The sequence below is a fragment of the Lasioglossum baleicum genome, chromosome 18 (assembly GCF_051020765.1).
Source record: "Lasioglossum baleicum chromosome 18, iyLasBale1, whole genome shotgun sequence".
Lineage (NCBI taxonomy): Eukaryota > Metazoa > Arthropoda > Insecta > Hymenoptera > Halictidae > Lasioglossum > Lasioglossum baleicum.
In genome coordinates, this window is record NC_134946.1 from 4,925,253 (window position 1) to 4,952,453 (window position 27,201).

General features: G+C 36.3%; 1 protein-coding gene across 4 annotated transcripts in view; it reads left to right on the plus strand.

The window, feature by feature from the left end:
- The window catches only part of Glurib (Glutamate receptor IB), a 383,859-nt gene that overhangs the window by 197,270 nt on the left and 159,388 nt on the right, over positions 1-27,201 (plus strand). For all 4 annotated transcript variants that reach the window (XM_076442547.1, XM_076442544.1, XM_076442545.1 and 1 more), the window contains exon 2: positions 10,555-10,704. In XM_076442547.1, coding sequence (XP_076298662.1) covers positions 10,555-10,704 — 150 coding nt within the window. The remainder of the gene's footprint in view (positions 1-10,554; positions 10,705-27,201) is intronic.

The following is a 27,201-nucleotide window of genomic DNA, read 5'->3' on the forward strand; positions in this document are numbered from 1 at the left end:
CACGCCTATCAACATGGTACTTTTATCGAGACCAATGCCGATTCTAATCCAGTTGAGCTGATACTGGGGTTGGGGGTGGGATTTGTTTGATACTGTCGATAGGAGTATCGTTTCCAAACAATTGGTACTAAAGTAACTTTACTATTAATTTTACTATGTTTATAGTTTTGATATTATTATAATTTTAGTATGTCTATAATTTTGATAATTTGATGTCTATAATTTTGATAATTTGATATGACCGCAATTCGATTTTAATTAAAAGGATTAGATTGAAACAATCTTTGATCGTGACGCTTTTATGCATACAGTTACGTATGAATTATTTAATGCAAAAGGAAGAGTTTATCCAACAATATGATCACGTCAACGAGATACAAAGGGCACTATTGTTAGAGTATATTCTCTTTTAGTCTGCAGTTTCGACTACAATGACTACTTTGATTTTGTGGGATTTTGGGGCGGATAATTCACCTTCAATGAAATTTACATATTATTCCCCCACTGATATGAAAACTTTCATTATATTTATTTCGTTATATCCAGCATGGAGAAGAGATTAAAATTTAAAAAATATTATTCCCCCACTGACATTGTAACTTTCATTATATTTATTTCGTTACATCCAGCATGGAGAAGAGATTAAAAATTAAGAATAGAAAAATATATAATTTATGTTCGCCAGTCGCCAATAAATACGTAAAGAATGATTTTCTGAAACCATGGTTTCATCGGTTCGGCAAGCTTCCTCAAAGTCTCAAAAGTCTCAGAAACAGGAAGTACACAAGAGGAATTGCGGAATCGATTCGAGGGGTAGTGAGCAAATCGAAAGACCAGCGGAAGAAAAGGTAAACACAGAGGAGGGGAGAAGAGATTCCGAGAGTTTTAAGAATTCACGCGCAGTGCCAGGGGTTGGGGATAGGTATGCGGGGGTGGTTTGCTGATTGGCTGAAAGCGAGAGAGAGAAAGTGGACGTCAAGGGCAAATGGGACAAGGAGGATCGGTCGGACCGGTGAAAGAACAACAGGAAAGAATTGAAATAAATTACGGAACAGAGGGGAACAATTAAGTGGCCACGGGGAAAAACGAAACTGTGGAGGCGGTCCGTGGTGCTAGGAGGGACGAGAACCAGTGGAAGGAATTCTAGAACAGGGAAAGGACTGGTTCTAGGGTACGAATTCCATCGTTCTCGCGGAGATATCTGGGAAACTGGTAACAAATGCCATCCGAGGAGAGGAGAGAAAAGAGAGAGAGAGAGAGAGAGAGAAAAAAAATGGCATAGATCGCTCGAAGAAGTTTCTGAAAAACGACACCGAAACGAGCTGAAGAAGCGAACCGAGGAATGCAAGAAGCGCCAAGGATCTAGAAGCAAACGAAATACCGATGTCTAAGCGAGAGAGGGAGAGCGAGAGAGAGAGTCGCGGAGGTGAAAGAAAAATATGAAAGACCGAGAAAAAGAAGGGTGAAGGATGGCAGACAGAAAACGCTAGGTGGAAGAAAGGGGGCGGGATAGGGTTGAAGGACAGAGTCGTAGGGGTGCAGGGCGAGAGGAATCGATGTGAGTGTGAGACCGTAGTGGGAGGGACTGGGCACCAATCAATAGACGCGCGGCGGCGCCCCACCTGTCAACGCTACCCGAGATAAACAGGGGTATCCAGATTGGTATTTAAAAGAAGCCGGCGTGTCGGATACGCGTGCTTTGACAATTGCTTTCTTTCTGTTCATAACCTGGTACCCATCTGAGACTTTGAGCCCGACATTTCTTATCCTCCTGTGATATACACACACATATAACCATAAATGTATTGCAAGGTAAAAGAGTTGTAGAGATAATAGACTGCCTCCGAAAATTGAGAAAATAATTATTAGTAGACTGCGGATCTTTGTGTATTTATGTAGAAATTTTCTGGGTGCAATATAAAACAGCGAAAGATTCGGATAATCTAAAAAATCTCCGTTATAAAATCTATTAAGGGATGAAATGAATTTTTATTTAATCCCTGGTAAAGCTACAGTCGGAAAACATTTTTATTTTGAATTCAAAGAATAGGATAAGCAGTACAAGTTTGTATTGTTAGGTACTGTATAGATAATTAATATTTTATGTAAATCAGTCATTTTTCATCACGTAAATCAAGTCCCATTTCTTGAGTGTAAGAGGTCGACATTGAATAAATATATTGTACACGTGTACAATTATGAATATAAAAACGGAACATGTTTTTATTTCGAAGTTGAACAATTTTTAGAGAGACTGGGCTGTTTGAACGGCGACGCCCCATCTGTCAGGGCTACTCGAGATAAACAGGGGTACCCAGACTGGTATTTAAAAGTATCCGGGGTATCGGGTACGCGTGCTTCGGCTATTGCTCCCTTTCTGTATAACCGGGGAATGCAATATCAATGCAGACGAGTCGAGTTTCCACTTCAACGCTCGACTCCTTCGACTCGCTTGTTATTCGTTCGCCCGGCTGTTTTCTCCTCGGACTCATTACAAGATTTCTGGACACCGAAGAGAACGACTGCAAGCTCCGTAGAAAAGTCTAACAACAGGCTCCACTGCATTCTCTTTTTAGATTCATTCACACGATATTTTCGGGGACAGGAAAGGTGCAGAGAAAAAATTAGAATATAATGAAATTTATACTATAGTGTAGGATCAGAGATGTTTATTGACTGCATTTTCACAAATCTCCGTCCGAGATTTACAAACATCACAAACATCTTTGTCTGTTAACGTGTCGTACTCGAATAATAATTCAACATCGCATCTACAAAGTATGAAGATCGCAATCAACCGCTGATCGTCGGGTCGCTACCGTTTCCAACATCGCACAGTGCGTCGGAATGCCCGTTTTTTTGGACAAAATTCCATATCTTAAAAACTATACGTCATATAAAAAAATGTTTCGAATGAAAGTTATAGGGTATGAGGAGGGGTATATGATGATTGTATTTGTTTGGTATTGTTGTAACCTTGAGAAGCTCTATGAAGGTCACTTTCGAAATTTCATACGGTAATGTACATTTTTGATTATGTATTCTAATAGGTGAGGTTAAGACATTTTCAAGACACTACAAAAACATTATTTTTGTATAAACCGTTGTCAAGATATAAGCATCCAAAGTTGGCGTACCGTCTATAGTGATATGGATTATACAGTATAACTACAAGTGAAACAAAAGTCAAAAGTCAAAATCGACTGTTTAGTAACGTGTTTATTTTCGTACGATTTTATCATAAATAATAATGATAATAATAACCATTTCTCGAAAATCTCTGCGTACGTGGTTTCTGGGTATCTTCCTAAATGAATATTTTTTTTAATTAGGGGAGCAAGCCGGAGCAGAAAATTTTTATAGAATTCGGTAACGAATACTCCTACGAATATTTTCTAGCAAAAATCACAAGACATGTTTTAGCTTTTTTGAGAAAAGCTTAGTTAAAGTTATAAGAATTTTCGATTTCGCGTTTCAACAAACGGATCACTTTGAATCAATAAAATACGATAAATAATAATTGTAAAAACCGCTAGGGAGCCAAAATAACTGGTACACACCTTGAACTAAATGATCCATCGCAAATTATTCAATTTTTCGCTTTACATTACGTTGTATAATGTTTTCCCTTTATGAGCGTACTTGAGGTTATAACACAACAAAAATGGACGTGTCGGATTATGACGGAAGGAACATGTTCTGTTTCAATCGATGTACAGATTTTTTTTCTGGCGAATGTTCATGAATAAATGGTATTTTTTAAATAGATTCATGTAAACAGATATACATTTTAAAAATTTTGATTTTTGCCCTCTTGGCCGACGCACTGTGCGTCGTTACGCTCGGAAACACACTGCACCCCCTACAATAATTTATATTATAGCTTGTTGAAAAATATTTGATTGTGAAAAATAGCACTAAGTTAGGGGTGAAAACTCCATTTTTCCTTCATATGAGTTTTTGAAAGGGTTTTCATCCCCAACTTTGGGGGCTATTTTGCAGGCATTGTTCAGCAAGGTAATGATTAAACTTGCAAAATGATGTATACATTTATGTGATACGCACTCGTAAATAGAATACAGAGTAAACACTCTCATGCACTACTAACATAAAATGACATATACCATAATAATGTGGAAACTCAACTGGAAGTGCCTATAAACACTGAATAATAATAAAAATAGCAGGATTGAGTATATGTATTATATGGTTCAAGCTATACGATATGTGTACATAATATTTGCATTTCCAGGCGCAAGCTTTTCTACTAGAGTCAAAAATTTATTTCCGCGACGAGACATAAACGAGAAAGAATTCAACGATGCACTCTTCGCATTTTAACATCACCACGTATTCGAGACTGAAATCAAAGCTATAAACAGGTTTCAGATTTTGGTAATCTCGTGCCAAATAATTTAAGATTGGAGAAAATTTTTTCCTCTTTTTACAAAACTCGTACTCACCATTATTTCGTTATATTAATTGAGCGCATTCGTCGTCTCTTTGTTTACCATGGCTGTACGCGTGTGAATGCAAATCTCGGATTCAAAATATGATATAATTGTACTCGTCAGAAAATCTGTGCGTATTTTGTGAAAATTTCATTTCGTAAACAAGCAATTCATTTGTTCTTTATTAAAGAAATGTTTACATTTTATGATATTTCCCAAAACACGTACCCACCCTCGGATTATTAACATTTTCAGATTTTTGTTTAATTGTTTACATTTTCAAATTTTTTCACTGTATCGAAATATATCGTTCTTTCAGAAGAAAAGTGACATCAGTAAAAAAAAAGTTAACACGTTCGCTATCAGCATTTGTTTCGTTTCTTACCTTCCTTGTTCGAAAGTTTTATTAAATACAATTTATTCGCGAAAATGGCAGTGTCCTGTTGATCCGACGGAGGAACAGAAGATTCTGAAAAATTTGTACGTACCTATACTTGACATTAGTATTTTATAACCCAGGATTAATATTCTTATGTATAAAAATGGATATAAGGTATTGTTTCATATTTTGCTACTTCAAATTTATGATCCGAATGGGCAGGGAAACGATCACTTGGTACGGGCCTAGCGACGAATGTCCCTTTAAACTTCGTTTGGCTTAAGGCACGCACACGATCATGTTCTGTCTCATCGACACGGTCGTGTGGACTTTAGTAGTAGGCTTTTGTCTATACGTATAATTCTACACAATCAAATTTTGCAGGAACCTTAACAGCTTATATCTCAATAATTACACTGTCCAACAAATTTCAACTTTTTTTATGATTTCAATATACTGTTGGGTCCTTCTTATAGAGTTTTTTGCGCTGATTCCGAATCTGGTTTTAATTTTTTTCCTATACGCACAGTTTTTGAAAAACATGGCTTTGAAAAAAACAAAACATATTTTTCAACTTTCAACAAATATTGTGATGTTATTATAAAAGATATTGAATTGTTCTTTACAGCAAAAGATTCTGTAGACTTTCCGGAATACAATGATATCCAATATTAATACATTATGATTGTTTAAACATGTTTAAACAATGATTAAAGACGGAGAGACGCCACTTTTGCACCAATTTTTGAGGATATTTTCGAATTTATCTCAAAAAATAAGGGTCCAGCGAAAAATTGAACTATACCACGCGAAAGAGCAGACTTTTATCTTGAGAAACCCCCCTGTGAAGTTTGCATGGTCGACGTTTTTACCGAACCAGAAAGCAAAATATCTTCGCCCGACATGCGTTGACGCCAGTGGTGCTCTTCCACTAGCGCGGTCGTTCGTCGGGATACGGCGCGGCGCGCTGTGGTGAAACGGCGCGTGGCTATAAGCGCGCAATTATGTCAGCTTACTTAAATGTAATATTTTATTAAATGTGTTATACTATTGTTATTTATTATTTATTAGTATATTTATTCTGTATAAATTATTTTATGTATTTTTTAATGTTAGTCTCTCGTTTATAGTATATTTAATACAAAAAATACCTTTTGTAACAAAAAAATAATTTATTCACACACTGCACTATTACACTATTTACAATGCTAATATATATGTGTACACTATTCAGATATAATACACTACTAAAATACATATATTATATACACAACAACTAAAATACTATAAATAACTATAAATGTTTTTTATGAAGTTTTATACGTAGCAATGCAGATTTGAAATGCTTGACACGACTGATTTCAACAAACACAAAGCCGAAACTGAACTCTGGCATCAGTTTTCTTAAGAACCAACACGATATTTTGAAATAAATGACGGTCTACGGACAACGGAATACATACAATGTAAGGAAAGTCTGCAATGCGCTGACTGAAAAATTTTATTTTCAGTAATTGTCGTCTTATCTATGTATTGTAATTATAGTGCCAATGAACACTCGAGATTCTTCCGAGTAAAATAAGTCCAAACACAATATAAACGGGACTATTTTTATTGACTTAAATACATAATTAAAATAGTTTGCTCCATATTAAATCGATATAGTGTATTATATCTGAATAGTGTACACATATATATTAGCATTGTAAATAGTGTAATAGTGTAGTGTGTGAATAAATTATTTTTTTGTTACAAAAGGTATTTTTTGTATTAAATATACCATAAACGAGAGACTAACATTAAAAAATACATAAAATAATTTATACAGAATAAATATACTAATAAATAATAAATAACAATAGTATAACACATTTAATAAAATATTACATTTAAGTAAGCTGACATAATTGCGCGCTTATAGCCACGCGCCGTTTCACCGCAGCGCGCCGCGCCGTATCCCGACGAACGACCGCGCTAGTGGAAGAGCACCACTGGCGTCAACGCATGTCGGGCGAAGATATTTTGCTTTCTGGTTCGGTAAAAACGTCGACCATGCAAACTTCACAGGGGGGTTTCTCAAGATAAAAGTCTGCTCTTTCGCGTGGTATAGTTCAATTTTTCGCTGGACCCTTATTTTTTGAGATAAATTCGAAAATATCCGCAAAAATTGGTGCAAAAGTGGTGCATCTCCGTCTTTAATCATTGTTTAAACATGTTTAAACAATCATAATGTATTAATATTGGATATCACTGTATTCGGGAAAGTCTACAGAATCTTTTTCTGTAAACAACAATTCAATATCTTTTATAATAACATCGCAATATTTGTTTAAAGTTGAAAAATATGTCTTTTTTTAAAACTCCATTTTCTCAAAAACTGGACGTATAGGAAAAAAATTAAAACCAGATTCGGAATCAGCGCAAAAAACTCTATAAGAAGGACCCAACAGTATATTGAAATCAAATTTGGTGTTGGACAGTGTTATTTGTTTGCGACATGTGGCTCTTTCCAGACTTTTTCTCTCCGCGATGAGTAGAAGGTATTGATGTAAAAAAAAAAATTTAACTACAATTTTCTTTGTTTTAAACAATTTTGCGGAAAGTTTCTCTTACAAACGTCCACCGGTCCAAAGGTGTAGATTCTTTATATTATTATTATTATTCATTATTCTTGTATTTATTATTATGCTTGTTTTGGAAATATATCTTGAGTTGTGCCACTTTTCTTATGAACGAACGATATTATTTCCTTGCACGTAATTCAAATAGTGAACAATAAGTGGTGCCGCAATTTGTTCGAGATGGTAAATGTCCAGTATATTTTGAAATATAATGAAAGTGAATGTTTAAATGTCGGGATTGTTGACTGTTTATTTTGCGGAGGAGCGTCCGCGTGCCTGACGATTGATTTTATAAAGCTACGTGATTCGCTTTGCAGTGATACGCGATTCTTTAAGGATTTTCCGGCTTCCCGGCGACGGGGAGGAATTGTGAAAAGCGGAACGTGCCTCTAACAGTGGCCCGGCGAGAAAGAAACCGACTGAGAAATAAGAAAAATCCTGGAATAATATTACGTAACGTTACGGCGCGCACCTTCCCCCGGCCGCGTGAAAAGTTCTCTCATTCCGAAAAGAAACAGGAACACCTAAAATAAAGTCAAATTCAGCGGCGCGATTCCCGCTGCCATAAAGAAAATCATTTCAATGGGATGCCGCTGCTTATTTTCCTGTAACTCGAAAAAATATCTCTCGCACCCTCTTCTGCTATTTCTAAAAAATCCGGCGAACCTCGCAAAATGGTTCTCTTATGTATATAATTTGATAGGATTATTTATTTAATCAAGGCATTCCCACTTCTCGGCTTCGAATTATTACGCAATTGAAAACACCGTTCGTTTAAAATTTAAAACATAATGTCCGAAGCAATATAAGGAATAGGATTATTAAATTATTAGTAGACTGCGGATCTTTATGCAAAATAGAAATATCTTATCCGAATCGGAACAAACAAATATAATATTGTGTTTAAATTTTTCCTAATATTCTTGTTATATCAAATTACACCTACTCATTCTTGTTATCAATGCAAGGTGAAAATAATAAATAGTATGTTTGAATTCCTCTAATATTTTTGTTATTTTAAAGTACACATTCTTGTTATAAATGCATAAAATTCGCAGTCTAATTGTTAATATTTGTAACTTCTGGACGAAGGAATGGATTCTTTGAAATGGACGTTGGGTGGAGTCGATGCAATAGTGAATCATTCGAGATATGGATGGATAACACTGTCCAACAAATTTCAACTTTTTTTATGATTTCAATATACTGTTGGGTCCTTCTTATAGAGTTTTTTGCGCTTATTCCGAATCTGTCCTATACGCACAGTTTTTGAAAAACATGGCTTTGAAAAAAAAACATATTTTTCAACTTTAAACAAATATTGTGATGTTATTATAAAAGATACTGAATTGTTCTTTACAGCAAAAGATTCGGTAGACTTTCCGGAATAGAATGATATCCAATATTAATACATTGTGATTGTTTAAACATGTTTAAACCAATTTTTGAGGATATTTTTCAATTTATCTAAAAAAATAAGAAATAATATCTCAATAAACTGGTGACAACTCATGTCGGGCGAAGATATTTTGCTTTCTGGTTCCAAAAAAAAACGTCGATGTTACAAACTTGAAAGGGTGGTTTCTCAAGATAAAAGTCTGCTCTATCGCGTGGTATAGTTCGATTTTCCGCTGGACCCTAATTCTTTGAGATAAATTGAAAAATATCCTCAAAAATTGGTGCAAAAGTGGCGTCTCTCCGTCTTTAATAATTGTTTAAACATGTTTAAACAATCATAATGTATTAATATTGGATATCATTGTATTCCGGAAAGTCTACAGAATCTTTTGCTGTAAAGAACAATTCAATATCTTTTATAATAACATCGCAATATTTGTTGAAAGTTGAAAAATATGTGTTTTTTTTCAAAGCCATGTTTTTCAAAAACTGTGCGTATGGAGCAAAATTAAGGACAGATTCGGAATCAGCGCAAAAAACTCTATGAGAAGGACACAACAGTATATTGAAAACAAATTTGGTGTTGGACAGTGTAATAGAATGAGAAATTAAGCAGTATATCGGTAATATATACGATAGTTTAGGGTAAACTATTGGATAGAGACGGTAGTATTAATATCAGCACGTATTACTGACTATTAACAGGGAATGGATCGACGTAATTACACGAGGGTCGTGTGCCGACAGTGGCGGAGCAGACGTTGGCTCGTACCACTGTGCCACATGAGGACAACTGGCAAACGGAGCACTATGCGATCATACATCCAATACAGGGTGCTGCGTCGGATTATTACACCCTATTTCGCGGTTCATATATGGAATAATCGTATTTTCTACGGGTCCGAAGAATCCACGGAAACCCGCAGACCATGCCACCCCTCTCGTTATCGATACACAGTGTCGGACTAAAGAAACTTTAACGTTATTCGAGCTCTGAAAGTGGCTGATTTGCCTTATGTAAATAAGAAGACGATTTATCGAGACATTGCAAAAGTTCTTTACAAAATCAATTCTTTTATGCTTAAATAAATCTATGTGCATGAGAATCATACTTGTTACTTATTAAAACTTTGAACCCTTCAAATGTTGAAATGTTTAAAGCAATAAACAAATAATATAATGAGATTTTCTGTTTGATTTAAAGTAATTTAACCCTTCACTGCATGATTTTTCTAATTGGGATGGAAAAATTGAAAGAAGATCAGTTTTTTTGTTCTATTTAAGGGAAAAACATTTTAAAAAATTAAAACAACATTTTATCAAATGAGATAAAATGTGTAGAATAGTAAGAAACACATTGTTAGTTTACTAAGAATATGATACACTATGCAGCGAAGGGTTAAAGTAGCAATACTTCGAGGACGCGCTCAAATTATTGTAAGGAATATGAATTAGTGAGAATACTACAGAATTATCTGTAAGTATATTTAGAAAAACAGTACGACATATAAATTCCTGCGGGACTCTTCAGATCAAAACTATTAGTTTGCAGTCCTGTTTTAATATTTCTCTGCCGACGACACTTTTCTCATGCAGATTTATTATATTTCCTGTTTTATACAAAATATTTATTGCACTGTGTTTTACCTAGGAAATCGTTTTTCTTGGATCGAAGTAAGTCAACGTTCTTCCTTTCTGATTCCAGGAGCAATTTTCGAGCAGGGCACCGACGAAGTTCAGTCAGCCTTCAAATATGCGATGTTGAACCACAACAAAAACAACACTCGGAAGTTTGAGTTGCAGGCTTTCGTAGACGTAATTAATACCGCGGATGCCTACAAGCTATCTCGCCTTAGTAAGTAATTTCGCTAATTGAACAAATTTACCTGTACATCTTCCAGCACCTTTTAATAGATCTCTCCTAAGAATTAATTTAGACCCGTCGCACAGTGAGGTGTCCCGAAAAGTTATTTTTCAAATGTTTCCAATAATCTGAATAAAAAGTTTTCCATCAAAAGTTGAACCGTATTTAAACATCTACAAACTTTTATCAAAATGCCTCTATTATCTATTGAATGCAATTTATTAACATTTTTCCGACTTTTCGGGCCAAATACCCCACTGTGCGGTTCACAGTGGGTAAAACCAATGAATTCTGTGTCAAAATCAAACAACTTTCGATAGAAATGAGATAGAGCGATGAAATTTTATGGAGATTGTGGTACGAACGTTTTTTAACCTTGAGAAAATTCGTTAAACTTGCACAATTTCAAGAAAATTGTGGTGTTTCCAATACCACGCGCGGAAGAAATTTTTTTTAAACATGCGACACGTCATTTCCCGTCGATTCTTCCACGCTGATTTCAAATCTGGTCTCAAAATTTGTCTACGACCTCAGGATTATGCAAGAAATGGTTTTTTGTGAACACAACTTATGTAATCATTTTCTCGTTGAAATGACTTCGTAACCCACTAGTTTGAAGGAATATTGTATTCTCATATATAAAACACATTAAAAATAATCATAATGAAGTATTTGAACGTTTATCTAACGTATATCACTTGACGTATCGCTGCGATTGTCGCTGGCACTCCTTGTAGGCTATGTGTGACTGTAATGTAATTTAAATTAGATACAGTCACTCCCATTAATATTCGGACGCTCTAAAAAAAGCGATAATCTTTTTAATATTGGACTATAGATTCAAACTTTTTTCCGAAGCTAGAGCACTTAGTTCTCACTACAGGATGTGAAAAGAAGCTTTTCCGAAAATTGCAATTGGTCGGAATTGTAGGGAAAATACTAAAAGATACATTTTAAAAGTCTTTTATGTGGGCCTACATTGAAAATTTAAAAAATACGTTTTGTAGATCTGTTTCAATTAAACATATCCTGAAAATTTCGTCAAAATCGGTCGCCGTTGCAATGAGCTACAAACGTTTAAAGATGGTAAAAATGGCAGATTTTCACGATTTTCGGCCTATAACGGCAGTAAATCTAAGAATTCTTACATCTTTCGATGATTGTCATTTTTCCCCGCGTCAACCGATTTCGATGAAACGTTCACAATGCATATAACCCACACAATATCAATATAGGCCCGCATAAAAAAGTTGTAAAATGCAACATTTAGTATTTCCTCTACAATTCCGGTCAAATGCAATTTTTGAAAAAATTTCTTTTCACATCCTGTAGTAAACTAATTGCTCTAGCTTTCCAAAAAAGTTCAAATCGCATAGGCCAATATTTAAAAAGTTACGGTGTTTTTAAGAGTGTCCGAATATTAGTGGGAGTCACTCTATCTATTTTCCATAATTATATTCTCATTTACACAGGAAGTAAGGTAAGTATTTCATCATTATAAATTACTTCTCATCAACGAAATTTTCAACTACTGGTGATGCCTTATTTTTTTATTTTTATCACCAGTAGTTACAAAATTTGTCGATAAGAAGCTTTCGTTTAAAAAAAATTTCATCGCTCTATCTCATTTCTATCGAAAGTTCTTTAATTTTGACACAGAATTCATCGGTTGCGGCGTAACGTTTTGAAATTTTTGTGACATTTCACATCTGAAATTTCGGTAGAGGATAGAAATCGATTTCACTTTGTTCACGGTATCTGCCGTGTATCAGGGACGACGACTGATCAACAATGCTTAGGTTCGTACGTGCCGGAAACGCGACGACGCGGTCGCTATTGAATCTGGCACGTTCGGAATCGCTGTAGCATGTGGGCCACGAAATAAGTAACATTTCGCTCCTGTTACGGCAAAGATACTAATCTCGTTGCTTTATCGGGACACGTCTGTTCCTCGTCTTTGGAAGACGTGCACGTACGACACGCGACTCTGCTTCTTATCGTATCGACCGCAAATAGAAAACACTATCGCGGATACAACATCCGCGATGTGCATCGCGTTACAGACCTCGATAACACACAATCAACCCTCTCGTGGGACGGGAGAAACTGTGTAGAACAAACTCGAGCAATTCCTCTGTAATGTTCGAATTCTTCCGGCAGGAGTACCAATAGCTATTTCTTCTGATAATTAATAGGAGAGCTAATATACACAGTGGTTAACTTAATTCGAGCATCTTGGAAATCACTCCTATTTCTTAGATGCAGTGGGTAACGAAAGTCTTCGAACGCCATTTAAAACGGAATAACTTTTTTATAATTGTACCAAGCGACCTGATTTTTTTCATAATTAATTAGAGAAGCATTGTAAAACTATAATTATAATTATAATGTACAAGGTGTACAGGGTGTGTCACCTAACGTTGCCACCTCAAATAGCTCTGTTGTTTAAAAATAAAAATTTTCGAACTTTTCTTATTTGCAATGTATAGCCAATCGAAAACTGATCGGCTTTTGTTTAAAATATTTTTATGTCAGATTATCGCAAGTAATTGAAAAGGCCACCTTCATGTTTTTAAATGGTACTTCAAGGTCATCCGGAGGTCATGGTACACTAGGTCGTTGAATTCGTCTCGATACGGGCTATAATACTGTTAAGTCCAAAATACAAAGTACCACTTGAAAAAATGAAGGTGACCTTGATATCTCTAAAAAAAATTACCTAAAAACGAAAATATTTTTGGTATCATGTGAGCCCCACTGAATCATTCAACTTTGTCCTTCAGACATTTGATGTATTTTTGAAAAAAACAAAGATATTTGAGGTGGCAATGTTAGGTGACTCACCCTGTATAATATAAAAACAAAAATTATAATTTACAAGGTCACATGCAAAAATAAAAGAGATATTTCAAAACTTTTTATTTGGACCCTTCATGAAAAATAAAAATGTATGTTTTGTAGATCTATGTTAGTTGTACGCGAGCTGAAAATTTGACGCAGGAAAAACGACACGTATTGAAAGATGTAAGAATCTATGGATTTTAAGCACAAACTGATCAAAAGTCGTGAAAAACTACGATTTTCACCATTTTTAACCGATTGTAGCTCGTGTGTATGTTAATCGATTTCGATGAAATTTTCAGCATGTGTGTAACTACTATATAGATCCACAAAGCATATATTTTAAATTTTCATTAAAGGTTCAAATGAAAAAGTTTTAAAGAATGCCTTTCTTATTTTTGCCTGTAACCTTGTAAATTATAATGTTTGGAAAATCTATTTTGCACATCATTTCGTAAACTAATGCTTCTAATTGATTATAAAATATCAGGTCGTTTGGTATAATTATAAAAAAGTTATTTTGTTTTAATGGGCGTTCGAATATTTTCGTTACCCACTGCAGACGAGTATCAGAACTGAGAAAATATTATTTGTTTCAATTTTGTGCATTTCCAATAAAACTGAATAAAACAACGAAAATATTCGAAGAATTTAGTTCGATACGATTCAGATAAACATGGACACAGAACTATAAATGAAAAAAAAAGGATTATTCATTATTTATATCAACGAACAAAATATCTGTTGTTATTTCAGACGTTTGTCATTGTTCCATTTTGAAGGTTTTATCCAATCTGACCTTTTATTTTGAAGAATCTTTTTTCAAAATTTTTTACATTGGTCTCCATGTTTCAAATAGATCCTCTGATCCTTGCTTTTGATATTCAAAAAAAAATTGTTGTTCGCAAAGGGCTAGCAAAAGAAGTTTTTTTTTGTTTCTAGCTGGCAAGTATGATACCGTACAAATAGTTAGCCAAGAGTAAAAATCCAGTCTCTCCGTTCGTGTAACATACCGTTGGCAAATATTTTCAGCTTGGTTTATAAAAAGTCAACAACTCCGATAGAGTAGGAGGAAGTTGCGAGGGCATCAATCATGGGCTTGCGCAAACAAGAAGTAGCCGCGGCAGTATTTAGATCGAAAGTCTCGACGCGAAATCGATTTCAACCACTCTCGCGTCGTCGTCTGGGGATTCTATACAGCCATTGTTCACTTTGTCCTGGAACGTGTAGATTTGAAACGTGACCGAGTTGACCGGCCATCCACAGGGTCGTTTGATGCTTTCTAACCTGAGGGTGTCGGCCAATCGAGCTGCGCTGGAATTGCCTTTGAAGCTGATCGAGTCTGTTCTAAACCGTAAACGAATGGGCATCTAGGTGTCAAAGGTATTGGTGTCTTGTCATCAATGAAATCCTTGTAGAAGTTCCAGCCAACAGGGGAACGATAGATTTTCAATTGGAACGTTCACGGGTTTCTACGGCTACTCGACAAGACGCTCATGAGCATACGAACGAACGTTCTTGATACCGTCTCATTCTAATTCATGGTCAGCATTCGAGCTGCTTATTTTGATAGTGGCCTAAGTCCATTCAAGTTTAAATTGAGATATTTAATAGTTTGTGTTTCAATGACATCAAAAATTATATTTTAATATTTTCTAATGTTGTGTATTGGGTTTTGAGGGTCACCAATTTTTTTCTGTATTCAGAAAACACCTCATCTATATACATATATATTATATATAAAAACGAAGTCCTGACTCACTCACCTATCAACGCCCAGGGTAAACCCTTGGCCCTAGAAAGCTGAAATTTTGCACAGAGGTTTCTTTTATGTGATCTGTACAAGAGATAAGAAAGGATATTTCGAAATTCAACCCCTAAGGGGGTGAAAAGGGGTTGAAACGTTTGTATGAGGAATATATTGTTCGTGGTCGGATTTGCTTCATACGTGGTCTTAATGCTCTTTGATATAATTAATCAAACACCTGTTTCGGCATTTTAAGAAATTGATCCCGTAAGGGGGTGAAAAGGGGGTTTGAAATCTAAGATGGCGGCATGACATAAAATTAAAACCCTATAGGGGTGAATGGGGGGTTAAAAGGTTTTATGGAGAAACAATATCAATTTCCGAGGGCATTAAACAGTTTTCTATGCGAGCGAAGCCGCGGGCAAAAACTAGTTCTCCCATAAAATGCTTGCACATATAATTATTCCATAAATAAAAAGAATAATATTAAAATAAAGCACGATCGAAGCATTATATCGCAGTAATCAGTACAGTTACGCTATTATTCCGCCTTTCGGAACACAGGCTCCACTTCACCTTTCATTCTCTGCCCCCAATTGCTGATCAGCGACTGGCCGAGAAAATATTCGGGTCAGAATGGGTCATACCGGGACAATACAGCGGCTCGGTAATAGAATTCGTGGACAGGTCGCCCCGCGGTGGCTTGGCCTCGGCATCGCGAATATTTGGGCCAAGTCCAAGAGGCAGAGGCCGACTCTCCGCAGCACGTTACGGTACTTAGGAAAGCCCCGCTAATTGTATTAATGCTAGTCGGTTTGCCCGGATCAAAACCCCGTTGGTATAATCCCACGGTAAGCCATGTTGCTGGCCCGCCATATCTATTGTCGAGATGCGGCCCGTTTAAATGTTTCCACTCGTTGGAACCCCGAGACGACTGACTTCCTTGGCGGGTTGGCGAACGCTGAAATGTAAAGTCGCGCGAAAATCCGAGGGCGTTGCGCTCAAAAACAATCGGGATTTCACGGGTCGGATTCAACGCAAAACCGCAAAATGAGTAATTCGTTGAAGGGTAAAATGCAAAAGTCAAGATAGCTACCAGAGAGTGCCGCCATATCAGGGGAATACAGTTATCCCCTCTCTGCCAGTGCTGGATTAGTCACGTGACGATGTGACAGACGCACGACAGAGACGAAACGCGCCACGTGGCCCGGCCCTGGCGGAAGCGTGGGGGAAGAGCGTGGTGGAAGGGGAATGGGTGAGAGTGGGAGAAGAGTTTTAACCCTTAGCACTCGAATGGTGAGTATGAGGCGCCACTAAAATTGCTGTACCATTATTCATAATATTGTTTACATTATTAAATATATCGGTATCTAATCAATTACTAAACATTTACACATATTGCACGAGGTATTATATTACAATTTCATATCTTTAAAAATTTTTAAAATTTAAGGGAATGGAAATAGTTTAGGTTGGAAGAGATGTTTAATTTTCGAGTTAAAATAGCTCCGAGTGCAAACGGTTAATTTGGCGACCAGGTTGTGAAATATTTAATCTTTCTACGTTATCTACTACTATATACAACGTTGCCACCTCAAACATGTTTGTTGTTTTTAAAGCCTAAGAATGAAGTTTACATATAAGGGGCTTCGAAAATTAGTGAGTGATTAACGAGTAGACTGCGAATTTTTAATGGTTAATCTCTTATATATAAAAATGCAGTGCTGGCTCATTCACTGATCAACGCCCAGGCTAAACCCTTGGATCTAGAAAGCTGAAATTTTGCACCGAGGTTTCCTTTATGACCTATACAAGGGATAAGAAAGGATATTTCGAAATTCAACCTCCAAGGGGTGAAATGGGGTTGTAACGTTTGTATGAGGAATATTTTGTTCGTGGTCGGATTTACTTCATACGTAGTCTTAATGCTCTTTGATATAATTAATCAAACACCTGTTTCGGCATTTTAAAAAAATTGATCCCCTAAGGGGGTGAAAACGGGGTTTGAAATCTAAGATGGCGGCATGACATAAAATTAAAACTCTATATGGATGAATGGGAGGTTAAAAGGTTTTATGGAGAAACAATATAAATTTCCGAGGGCATTAAACAGTTTTCTATGCGAGCGAAGCCGCGGGCAAAAGCTAGTAGCAAAATAATAATGTTCTGTGTCTGTTATATGGACCAGGAGCTACTTAGAAAGTTTGTACGAGCATAGGTAATTATAGTCGCTGTATTCCTAATGAAAGGGACTATCATTGTAGGTGTTTAAAAAAGGGTGCTTCCATTTTTAAAAAAATGAAGGTGAGCTTGATATCTCTAAAAAAAATCACATGAAAAGAAGAATATTTTTGGTATCATGTGAGCCTCACTGAACCATTCAACTTTGTCCTTCAGACATTTGACGTATCTTTAAGAACAACAAAGATATTTGAGGTGGCAACGTTAAGTGACTCACCCTGTATATCGTTTTGAAAAAGTGGCGTATGTATTTGCAGTGAAAGAGACATATTTCGTCACGTGTTGCCTGCCATATGAACCGTAGTAATAAAGAGAACAAATAAACGAATTTTGTGATGTTTTATCGTTTCGATGTCACACTGCACAGTAGACGGAAATCGTCAGGTAAAGTTAATACGATTTTCTTTATGACGCTGAAGTACACATAAGAGCAATGATTGATTTCATTGATTTTATCGTCGCCCGAACCAGATGTTTCGTACATTTTTCGTACGTCTCGGACATATTTATCGTGCAATAAATACTGAAAGAATTTTATTCGATAAGATATATCATCGAAAGGGTATAAAGTAAGTTTCAATTCGATCACACGATTTAATCCAGTTCCCGTGAATGAAATATTTAAGCAAAAATCGAACGATACATTCATTCGCTGTAACTACATGCTCAATATAATATGCGTAACAGAAACGCAATATTTAAACCGTTGTGATTATCGACGAGGGAAATAAAATTGCTGTTGATCCGTGATTTTGTAGAACACGCTGCAAAAACATTGGAAAAAGAAAGATTCTCTTGACGAGACATTCATAACACAGATTTTGCTTTTTCCCGTCATATCCTGCCTAGCGATATTTAATTGTCCAGCGGCTTTTATGTAACATTTTTGCAGAGGTACATGTAATCGGCGTGTATGAAAGGCTCCATTTTTCGATTCCAGCCGTTCCGTAAATTTCGTTCGATGATCTGCTAACGAGAATCCTCTCTTTGAAATTGATTTCGAACGAATTAAACGTTCCCTCGGTCTCTCGGATTTCGTTCTGTCCATTTCCGGTTTCGCGGGCGTGTTGTAAAGCCAATTTCTCCGCGCGTCGGAAAAAAAATTGCGGTAGATAGAAGCTGGCGTGCAGCGGCTGGACATAAGTCCTCATTTCCGTTGCTCTCGCGTCTCGTCGAGTGAAACTCGTAACACGATAATGCGCTATCGCGAGATTCGCGCCGTCAATTTCGCGCGTCCCTTGGACCCGCGTAACGAATACCGATTTTCCTGCGCCGACGCGCGACGGTGCATCGAATGCTCGCTAGTCATTATACCAAGTGACACACAGGCGTGCGTATGAAATGGCGGACACGATTATTTTTCAGAATTACTACACTGAGAAAAAAAGTAGTTACTTCAATAACACGCGTGTTATTGTGATTTTTTTACTTCGATGAATATCAATGTATTCTTTTGAATAGTATGAAATTTAGAAGCAAATCGTGATGTATTTGAATTGTCTATCATGAAATGATCGAAAATATTATTCGATTCAATACCGTACATTATTATTCGTAATATTTCTTTTTCTCCTTCAATCAGATATGTTGTTAAAAAATTTTAAGAAATGTATTGATTTATACTGGAATTGGTTTGAGGCCATATCTTATTTTTTTGAAAACATTGAGGGTCAAGCTATTCGCTTATATGATTGGCGGAAATGAGTTTTGCTATTGAAATTCAATAGTATCAAATATTAAAATAAGTTCATATGATATTGTGGCACTATTCAATAGTACATCTTATTGAATCAACATATATTTTTTTTGTTTCGACAGGATTTTTTTCTCAGTGTACTTTGTTCCGCGAATACGTTCTCCACGCCCTTGTGTAGTCAACCGGCTACCCATTTACTGTATTTCTTTCAACAATTTGTGAATGTTCCTTTAAAAAATATTACAAAATTTCTCCGAATGCCCATTCTTTACTTGCTAATATATTAATTGATTGTCTTGTAATGAGAATTTTTATGCAAACATGTTAAATACAGGACGATTTTAAATAATCCTATACATTTTGGTTGACTGCATAAGGGTTAAACGATTTTATTCGCCGAAATAGAGAGATAGTGATATAGGTAAGAACTAATGGTAAATCAATATTATTTTATGACAATTGGAAATATTTATTTTATTTAATTTTAAATAAGTTCACACAGAAATAAAGCCCATGAATTTAAACAGAAGAATAATCTTAGATTCAGAATAAGTAAATAGTATCAATATCTTGTAATTTTAACAATGTAATTAGCGTCTAAAATTAAAAATACCACTTCTATTTTATGTCGTGTCATTATTTGAAAATAAAATTGGATTAATATGAAGTAAATTTTAAGTGATATTTGATTTTTTAAAATTGAAATTAAACGATTTTTACAATTGTCTAATTTTGAAAGTGATGTAAGTCCATTTGCAGCCCGTAAGTATACATCAGTTTAGTAAAATACGCCTAAAACAAATTTATATAACCAAATTACATATTGATAAAACAGTAGAAACATTGCCAGACTTCATATAATTTGCCTAAATTTTTTTAATTAACATATTATGTTAACCTTTAATTCGCTCGAAACAAGAGAAAATATATGGACTTACACCACTTTCAAAATAAACGGTCCATCTAACCGAGAAATCTAAGATGTAAATGTTAACTCATCAATTTGAATAAAAAACCATCGCAAAGTAACTGTTTACCTTGTTATTTTATCGGTTTGTAATCACTGTGTCAATTTGACACCGAGGGACAGATTCAGTTCGTGAAATGAGGAAAATTACACATTTCTTCCGACCTACAGCAATTTCGTTGTACATTTTCATGAAATATTTCAAGAGCGAGAAAAAACCTTTGAAGTGGTGACCATGAAAAATAAAGGGGGTTGTGAAAATTCTAGAAAAGGCAAAATATATTATATTTTTCTGCGAACGATTCAACAGAGCGGGAGGTCTAGAGCCCGTTGATTTCGAGTTAAACCGCGGGGTGCGGTCAAAGGGTTGGATCACCATTGACTCGCCGCAGCGTCAAGTGCAAAAAGCATTATTCCACGACCGACTGCATTCAGAGAGCGACGAAGAATATCAGGAGCGGACCGGGTAAAAGACAAAAAGTTCGAAGCGAGTGGGAATCCTATGGAACGACTCGGGTTCGACGATAGACGAGGACCAAGGGAACTTTCCCACCGAAAAATCACATCGTGAAACTGAACGTAGCGAGAAATCACTGGGAAAAAGAGATGAAGAAAGCCTGTGGAACGTAGTGTGCTCGTCTTAGCGGAACGTAATAGCCGTCTATCAACTTTCGCTGCATATCGTATAATATCCTGCAGGATCCTTTGGTTAGGAGGTAACCCCCGCGGCCAAGAAGTAGGAAGAGGAGGCGAGGAAAGATGGAGGATGAAGGTCGGGCGTTGGGGTTGCCAGCCAGCGAGCCAACCAGCCAGGGGCGGCATAAATCTGCCGAGGGCTCCCGAGGGTATTTCCCGCCTTTTTTCCTCTATACACTTCCATCGTTTCTCCGATCTTCTTCTTCTTCTTCTTCTTCTTCTTCTTCTTCTCGTCCTTTTCTCTTTCCATCCCCGATGGCGGACAACGTTCTTCCCCCCCTCCCCACGCTGTTACACTCTCCTCGTCTGGCTCAGCTTTACTCTGCTCGGCTCGGCATGCTGCACCAGAAGCGAGAGACGAATCCCAGGGTTCAATTCCCACGCGGTTTATTCGGGAACAGACATTGGTCTGCTGTCACCACAACCGAGACGCCGGGACGTGGACAAAAACCACGCCGACGATATACTCGCGCGTTATCTTCGCCGGAATTCGCAAAACCGGGATTGCGATTTTTGGTGCCACCGGTGACTCTGAAACTGGTACATCGAGGTCCTGAAAGGGTTATGAATGGACTAAGGATTCTGAGTATTTCATAAAAAAATTAATTGTTCGAATATGAAGAAGGCGCTACAAAAATGGTGCAGCCGGTTAAGATGTGCTGCAATGTGTCCCCAAACCAATTTGATTCTTGGTCAGACCCAAAGAAAACCTTTTGTGACAAGTTTCAAATCGGTACCCCTACTACAAGGGTAATTACAGGGTGAGCACGGTTCAATGAATTATTTCTTCTTTTCTGTTCAGCAAAAATATACGATGAAATTCATGAACATTCTACATTTATATTATTATGTTAACCGAGTCTTGTCTGGACTATTAGTGTGTACTCTTTCAAATTTTGATTATTTTTTGGATCTTTCTTTGAATTTATTTTCTTTATTAATATGTGTTTAACAGGATGAAAATAATATATTGAAAATTCTTCTGTCGTTTTAAATTGCACTTATTCGGTTTTGTCATAAAGGTGTAAAATCCGCTGTCTAATTATAACAGTTGATGAAAATTCTTATCGTAGAAGCAGAAGAATATGGTCCTTGCTCAGATCAGAGTATGAAAAGCTGATGATAAATTTTTGCCATAAGCTGACAGCCGGCACCGCGATCGAAAGGGTCCGAGACCTCGTTACCTATGGTACGGTATTAAATTCCTTTCGGGCCATGGAGACAGTTTCCATTAACGGGCCGAGCCGGGTCATACGAAGAAGCCCATGGTTTGACATTCGTTTCGATCGAGTCGAAAGGGTTCGCGTGTCACCGCAGGAGAAACGTTATTTGTTTGCCTTATGGTCCGCGGCGCATTTGGTTCTCGCCGGGATCGTGTCATTTCCGATTGTCGTTTCTCACGGAAAGAAGCGTCGCGACGCCGGTTAAAGGCCCCTGGAAATCACGAGCAAGCATACATACATTATTTCCGAGCTTCATGGCTGACGACGCGCCTGTCCAATTCCGGACGAAATTGACTCGCGCTTCAAAAAATTAAACTTCGCGTATTAGCCGGCCGTCGGTGACGAAACTTTTGACAAGCGGATAACATGGACGCCGGAACTGTTGTTTCGAAACGAATTTGATAGTTTGTCTCTACCGTGATAGGATGTGTTGGAGGAATTACGCGCGTCTACCCGGTGGACCGATAGTTCGGACCGTGTTGCGACAATTTTAGACTTCGTTTCAGTACGTGGAAATTATTGAACGGTGTGATCCAATGCAGTTAGTTTGTCACGACGAATATAAAATTTTATTTTGAATAGGGTATACAGTGGGTGTACAAAGTATTCGTACACCTTTCAAAAACTAATAACTTTTTTAGAATTGTACCAAATGACCTGATTTTTTATGATCAATTAGAAGCATTAGATTACGAACAAATATGCAAAAAAGATTTTCCGAAAATTACAAATTTACAAGGTTGCATGCAAAAATTAAAAACGGCATTTTTTAAAACTTTTTTATTTGGGCGCCCTTGATGAAAATGTGATATATATATTTTCTAGATCTATGTTCTTTATACACATGTTGAAAATTTCATCGAAATCGATTGGCGCAGGAAAAAACGACAGGCATCGAAAGATGTACGATTCTGTGGATTTTAAGCAGAAACCGATGAAAATTCGTGGGAAACTACGATTTTCACCATTTTTAACCGCTTGTAGCTCGTGTGTATGTTAATCGATTTCAATGAAATTTTCAGCATGTGTGTAACTACATAGTAGTTACAAGATCTACAAAGCATATATTTTAAATTTTCATTAAGGGCCCAAATAAAAAAGTTTTAAGGAATGCCTTTTTTATTTTTACATTTAACCTTGTAAATTATAATTTATTGGAAAATCTTTTTTGCATATTATTTCGTAAACCAATGCTTCTAATTGATCATAAAAAATCAGGTCGTTTGGTACAATTACGAAAAAGTTATTAGTTTTTAAAAAGAAAGTTCGTGGCGTTTTCAAATTAAGAAGCGATATGTTTATTCAATAACACGAGAAGTTACCTCGAAAGTGACAAAAAGTAATAGAACAGAATGGAAATTATGTTTTATTGAATAAATCTATGAATAAATATATTCCAACCCAATATTTTCTACGGTGAAATATTTTTATTTTGGCAATCTGAACCACGACACTATTTAATATTTTAGATTTTATAAGAATATAGTATTTTCAAAAGTGAAATATTTTTATTTTAAAAATCTGTACCACGAAACAAAATAAAATATTTTATCATAATAATATTTTTCCTGCAATCCTACAGAATATGCTTTCCCTCATCACGGAAGCACATCCCCTGTTCTATGAAATTCCACAAACTCTGTTAACTAATTATAATATACTAGGTGTATGCGGCCAATTTCATTATGAACATTTGAAAATAAAATCGGTACGGAGTAACGAGCGCCGGGATATCTCTCGCGAAGATTACGGAAGACTTGCCATGGCATTAGCGAACGAATTCGCGGTCTTGGATCATTCTCTGATTGCACGTCAGATCAACGTCGACGGGGGGTAAGAGCAGTCGCGAAGTCGACGACGACGACGACGACTGTCGGCTCATCAGCCGTTCGGTTTAAAACTTTCGAATTACATGGCGGAACACAGACGCCATTTAAAAGTTCGCTCCGCTTGCAATATTTACTTTCAACGTGACTGTCGTTTCTCTTACCGTGGAATCTCACCTGCACTTCCCTCATCCCTTTTCAGCCACCCCTATCTCCCTCGAGGATTACTTCCGATCGTTTGTACATCCGGCTCGATCGCGTTTCTTCGAGATTGCTCGCAGTCTGACGAACCACCGTTGCCGATTAATTCTCCATTCAAGTGTACTCGATAAATTCGGAATGCGTTCGTCGATCGAGCTTTCGTGGCTCGATTAGTTACATTCCCCACCCAAAACTATGGCGAATCCGTCCATTTACGGGGTTATCTTCGGTCCGTTCAGAAATAATATACGAACATACAATTCGACAAATTTTATTTATTTAAATTAGAATCAAGAAGCCTTACACAATTTTTCTAGCATTTGATGATTTATTCATAATGCAATTTTTGCTATATTACATAAAACTGCTTCTGATAATACCAGAATTCATTATAGATTTCATAAAATGTGTGGACATAAAATTATCACTTTAAAATGTTGAAACAGTACAGATTTTCTCACTTGTGCATTGAAGAGTTAAAAAATTAATTATAAATATAAATAAATATAAATTAAAAATATAAATATATAATATAAAAATATTGTAATATATATAACATAATAAATATAATATTAATATAAAACTGTAAAACTATTAATATATACATTTCATAGAATTATTATATGTATATTTATGGGTTTATCTACCGGGAGCCTATTCAAAATATTTTCAATAACTATGCTGTGCCAAAAGGAAAATTAAAAATCTTCTTTTCACAATACCAAATAAAATTATTAGATTAAGATACTGGAGACGACTTGTTGGTTTAAACCTGTTGATGGATCTATAAAAATTGTATAGAACAAATATTAAGAATGTTTCTAACCTTTTGTCTGGGAATGTACTTACTTCGAGCACAGTCGCTTGTTACGTTGAACCGATCGTTTCCTCGAATTGATCCTCCTTGCGGTACAGAATGAAAAGCTTAGCTGGCGGTCACGTTTTTCTCGAAATTTATCAGTGGTCACGTGGGACGCAATAAATTGTAGAAAATACCTGGGAGAGAGAGTATAGTTTTGGCTGATGAGTTTGTCTGCTAAGGGCGAAGGTTTTCAAGCAATCGTAGTTCAGTGTTGAATTAGTTTGATACTTGCAATGTCAGTGATAGACAATTTTGGAAGTCGGAAAACATTAGATTATCTCAAAAGTTTCTTTCGGAATGTGTTCATTTAATGTTGTTAAATAAATACAAACAATGCGGTAATCTTTATCTTAATGTTTTGGTACTTCCTAACATGAATTTGCATTATGTGCATGAATCGAAAAACTTTTGGGACAACCTAATATTACACAGGCTCAATAAACGCCAAATAATTTCACAATGAGTAAATTTCTTGTTAGTTAATCATGAAAATATTGAGCAACGGAAGTGTTCCAACTTCGGGAAATTTTTATCGGTCACTGGATGAGTCGCTATCGGGAAACCTCGTTCTCACTGGTTACTTACAGTCGGCTACAGCAAACTTTACTTTGCCCATCCACCAACTTTATAAAGGTTTCAAGTCTCCCGTGAGAATCGCCGACCACTTCGACAGCTCTCGCAACCCCCGTAATAATTCATTATTAATGTGAGCACTCTCTGTTTAGGTAACTCATGCTGTTCTCGATCTCGCGAAAATATTGCCATTCCAAAATCATAAATGTCACAAATGGATTGAACTTTAACCACTGATTACTAACTATACACTAACATACAGTTACCCGAATTAATATTCGGACGCTCTAAACAAGACGATACCTTTTTTAATATTGTACAGGGTGCGCCGTCTGTAGGTACCATATGTTAAACGCTAAAACAATTGTTATTCGTAAACATTCCGGAGAATATTCTAGCGTATTTGACAGCTCATTTCATACCATTATTCACCATGAATAACTTAACACCAGCACAATGACTCTCCTCAGAAGATTGTTCCCGAATCGCTTAATCTCGAAAAATGGCGATTACAATTGGCCTCCACGTTCGCCGGATTTGACGCCTCCAGACTGCTCCAGACTTTTTTCTGTGGGGATATTTAAAGTCAAAAGTTTATGTTGGCGCGCCGCGGTCCCTCCAGGAGCTGAAAGATGCAATCCGTAAGGAAATAACGGAAATAATGCCCGAAACGTTGCAAAAAGTTATGGGAAATGCCCAAAAACGAGCATTTCTTTGCGTCGTTCATAAAGGTGATTACTTGCCCGACGTTGTATTTAAAAAATGAATTTTTTGTATTGGTATAAACCAAAGTAAATAAATATCGCAAACCGAACTCGATTTAATTACGTTTTCACTATTTTATAAGCATTTAACATATGGTACCTACAAATGGCGCACCCTGTACATACTATCTGATTTGAACCTTTTTGGGAAGCTAGAGCAATTAGTTTAAAAGAAGTTGAAGAGATTAGTTTATAAAGAAGTTGTAAAATGCAACTATTAGTATTTTTTCTACCATTCCGATCAATTGCACTTTTTGAACAAATTTCTTTTCACAGCCTGCAGTAAACTAATTACTCTAGTTTCCCAAAAAAGTTCAAACCGTGTAGTGCAATATTTTAAAAAGTTATCGTCTTTCTTGCAGCTTCCGAAAATTAATTCGGCTCACCAATTATGAATAATAATAATAATAACAAATAATAACTAGCTATTAGCGTACCTCGATTTTCGCACGCATTTTTGGTCCCATTTTGTGCAACAAGCGAGGTGCTACTGTACTTCCTCGAGAAAAGAAAGACATCTGCCTCTATTCTCTTTCAAAATAGCAGACAATTTTCAGTATGCACACTTTTCGTTATGTACAATTTTTATTATTGATTGTCAGCGAATTACCGACCGATGATTATTGGATTATGAATTATGAAAAAAGATATATTTAATATGAATTATTAAACAGTAATTATTGGATGCTTCAACAGCAATTTTAATCTTGAACTAACAAGTCACCATCAACAACGTCATCTAATAATTTCATTTAAGATTACAATGTAAAAGAAGATTTGTACGCTTTCTTTCTGTATTCTTGCTGTATTTGCACATTGGCAATGATCGAGTTGGCCACACGGACTTGCTG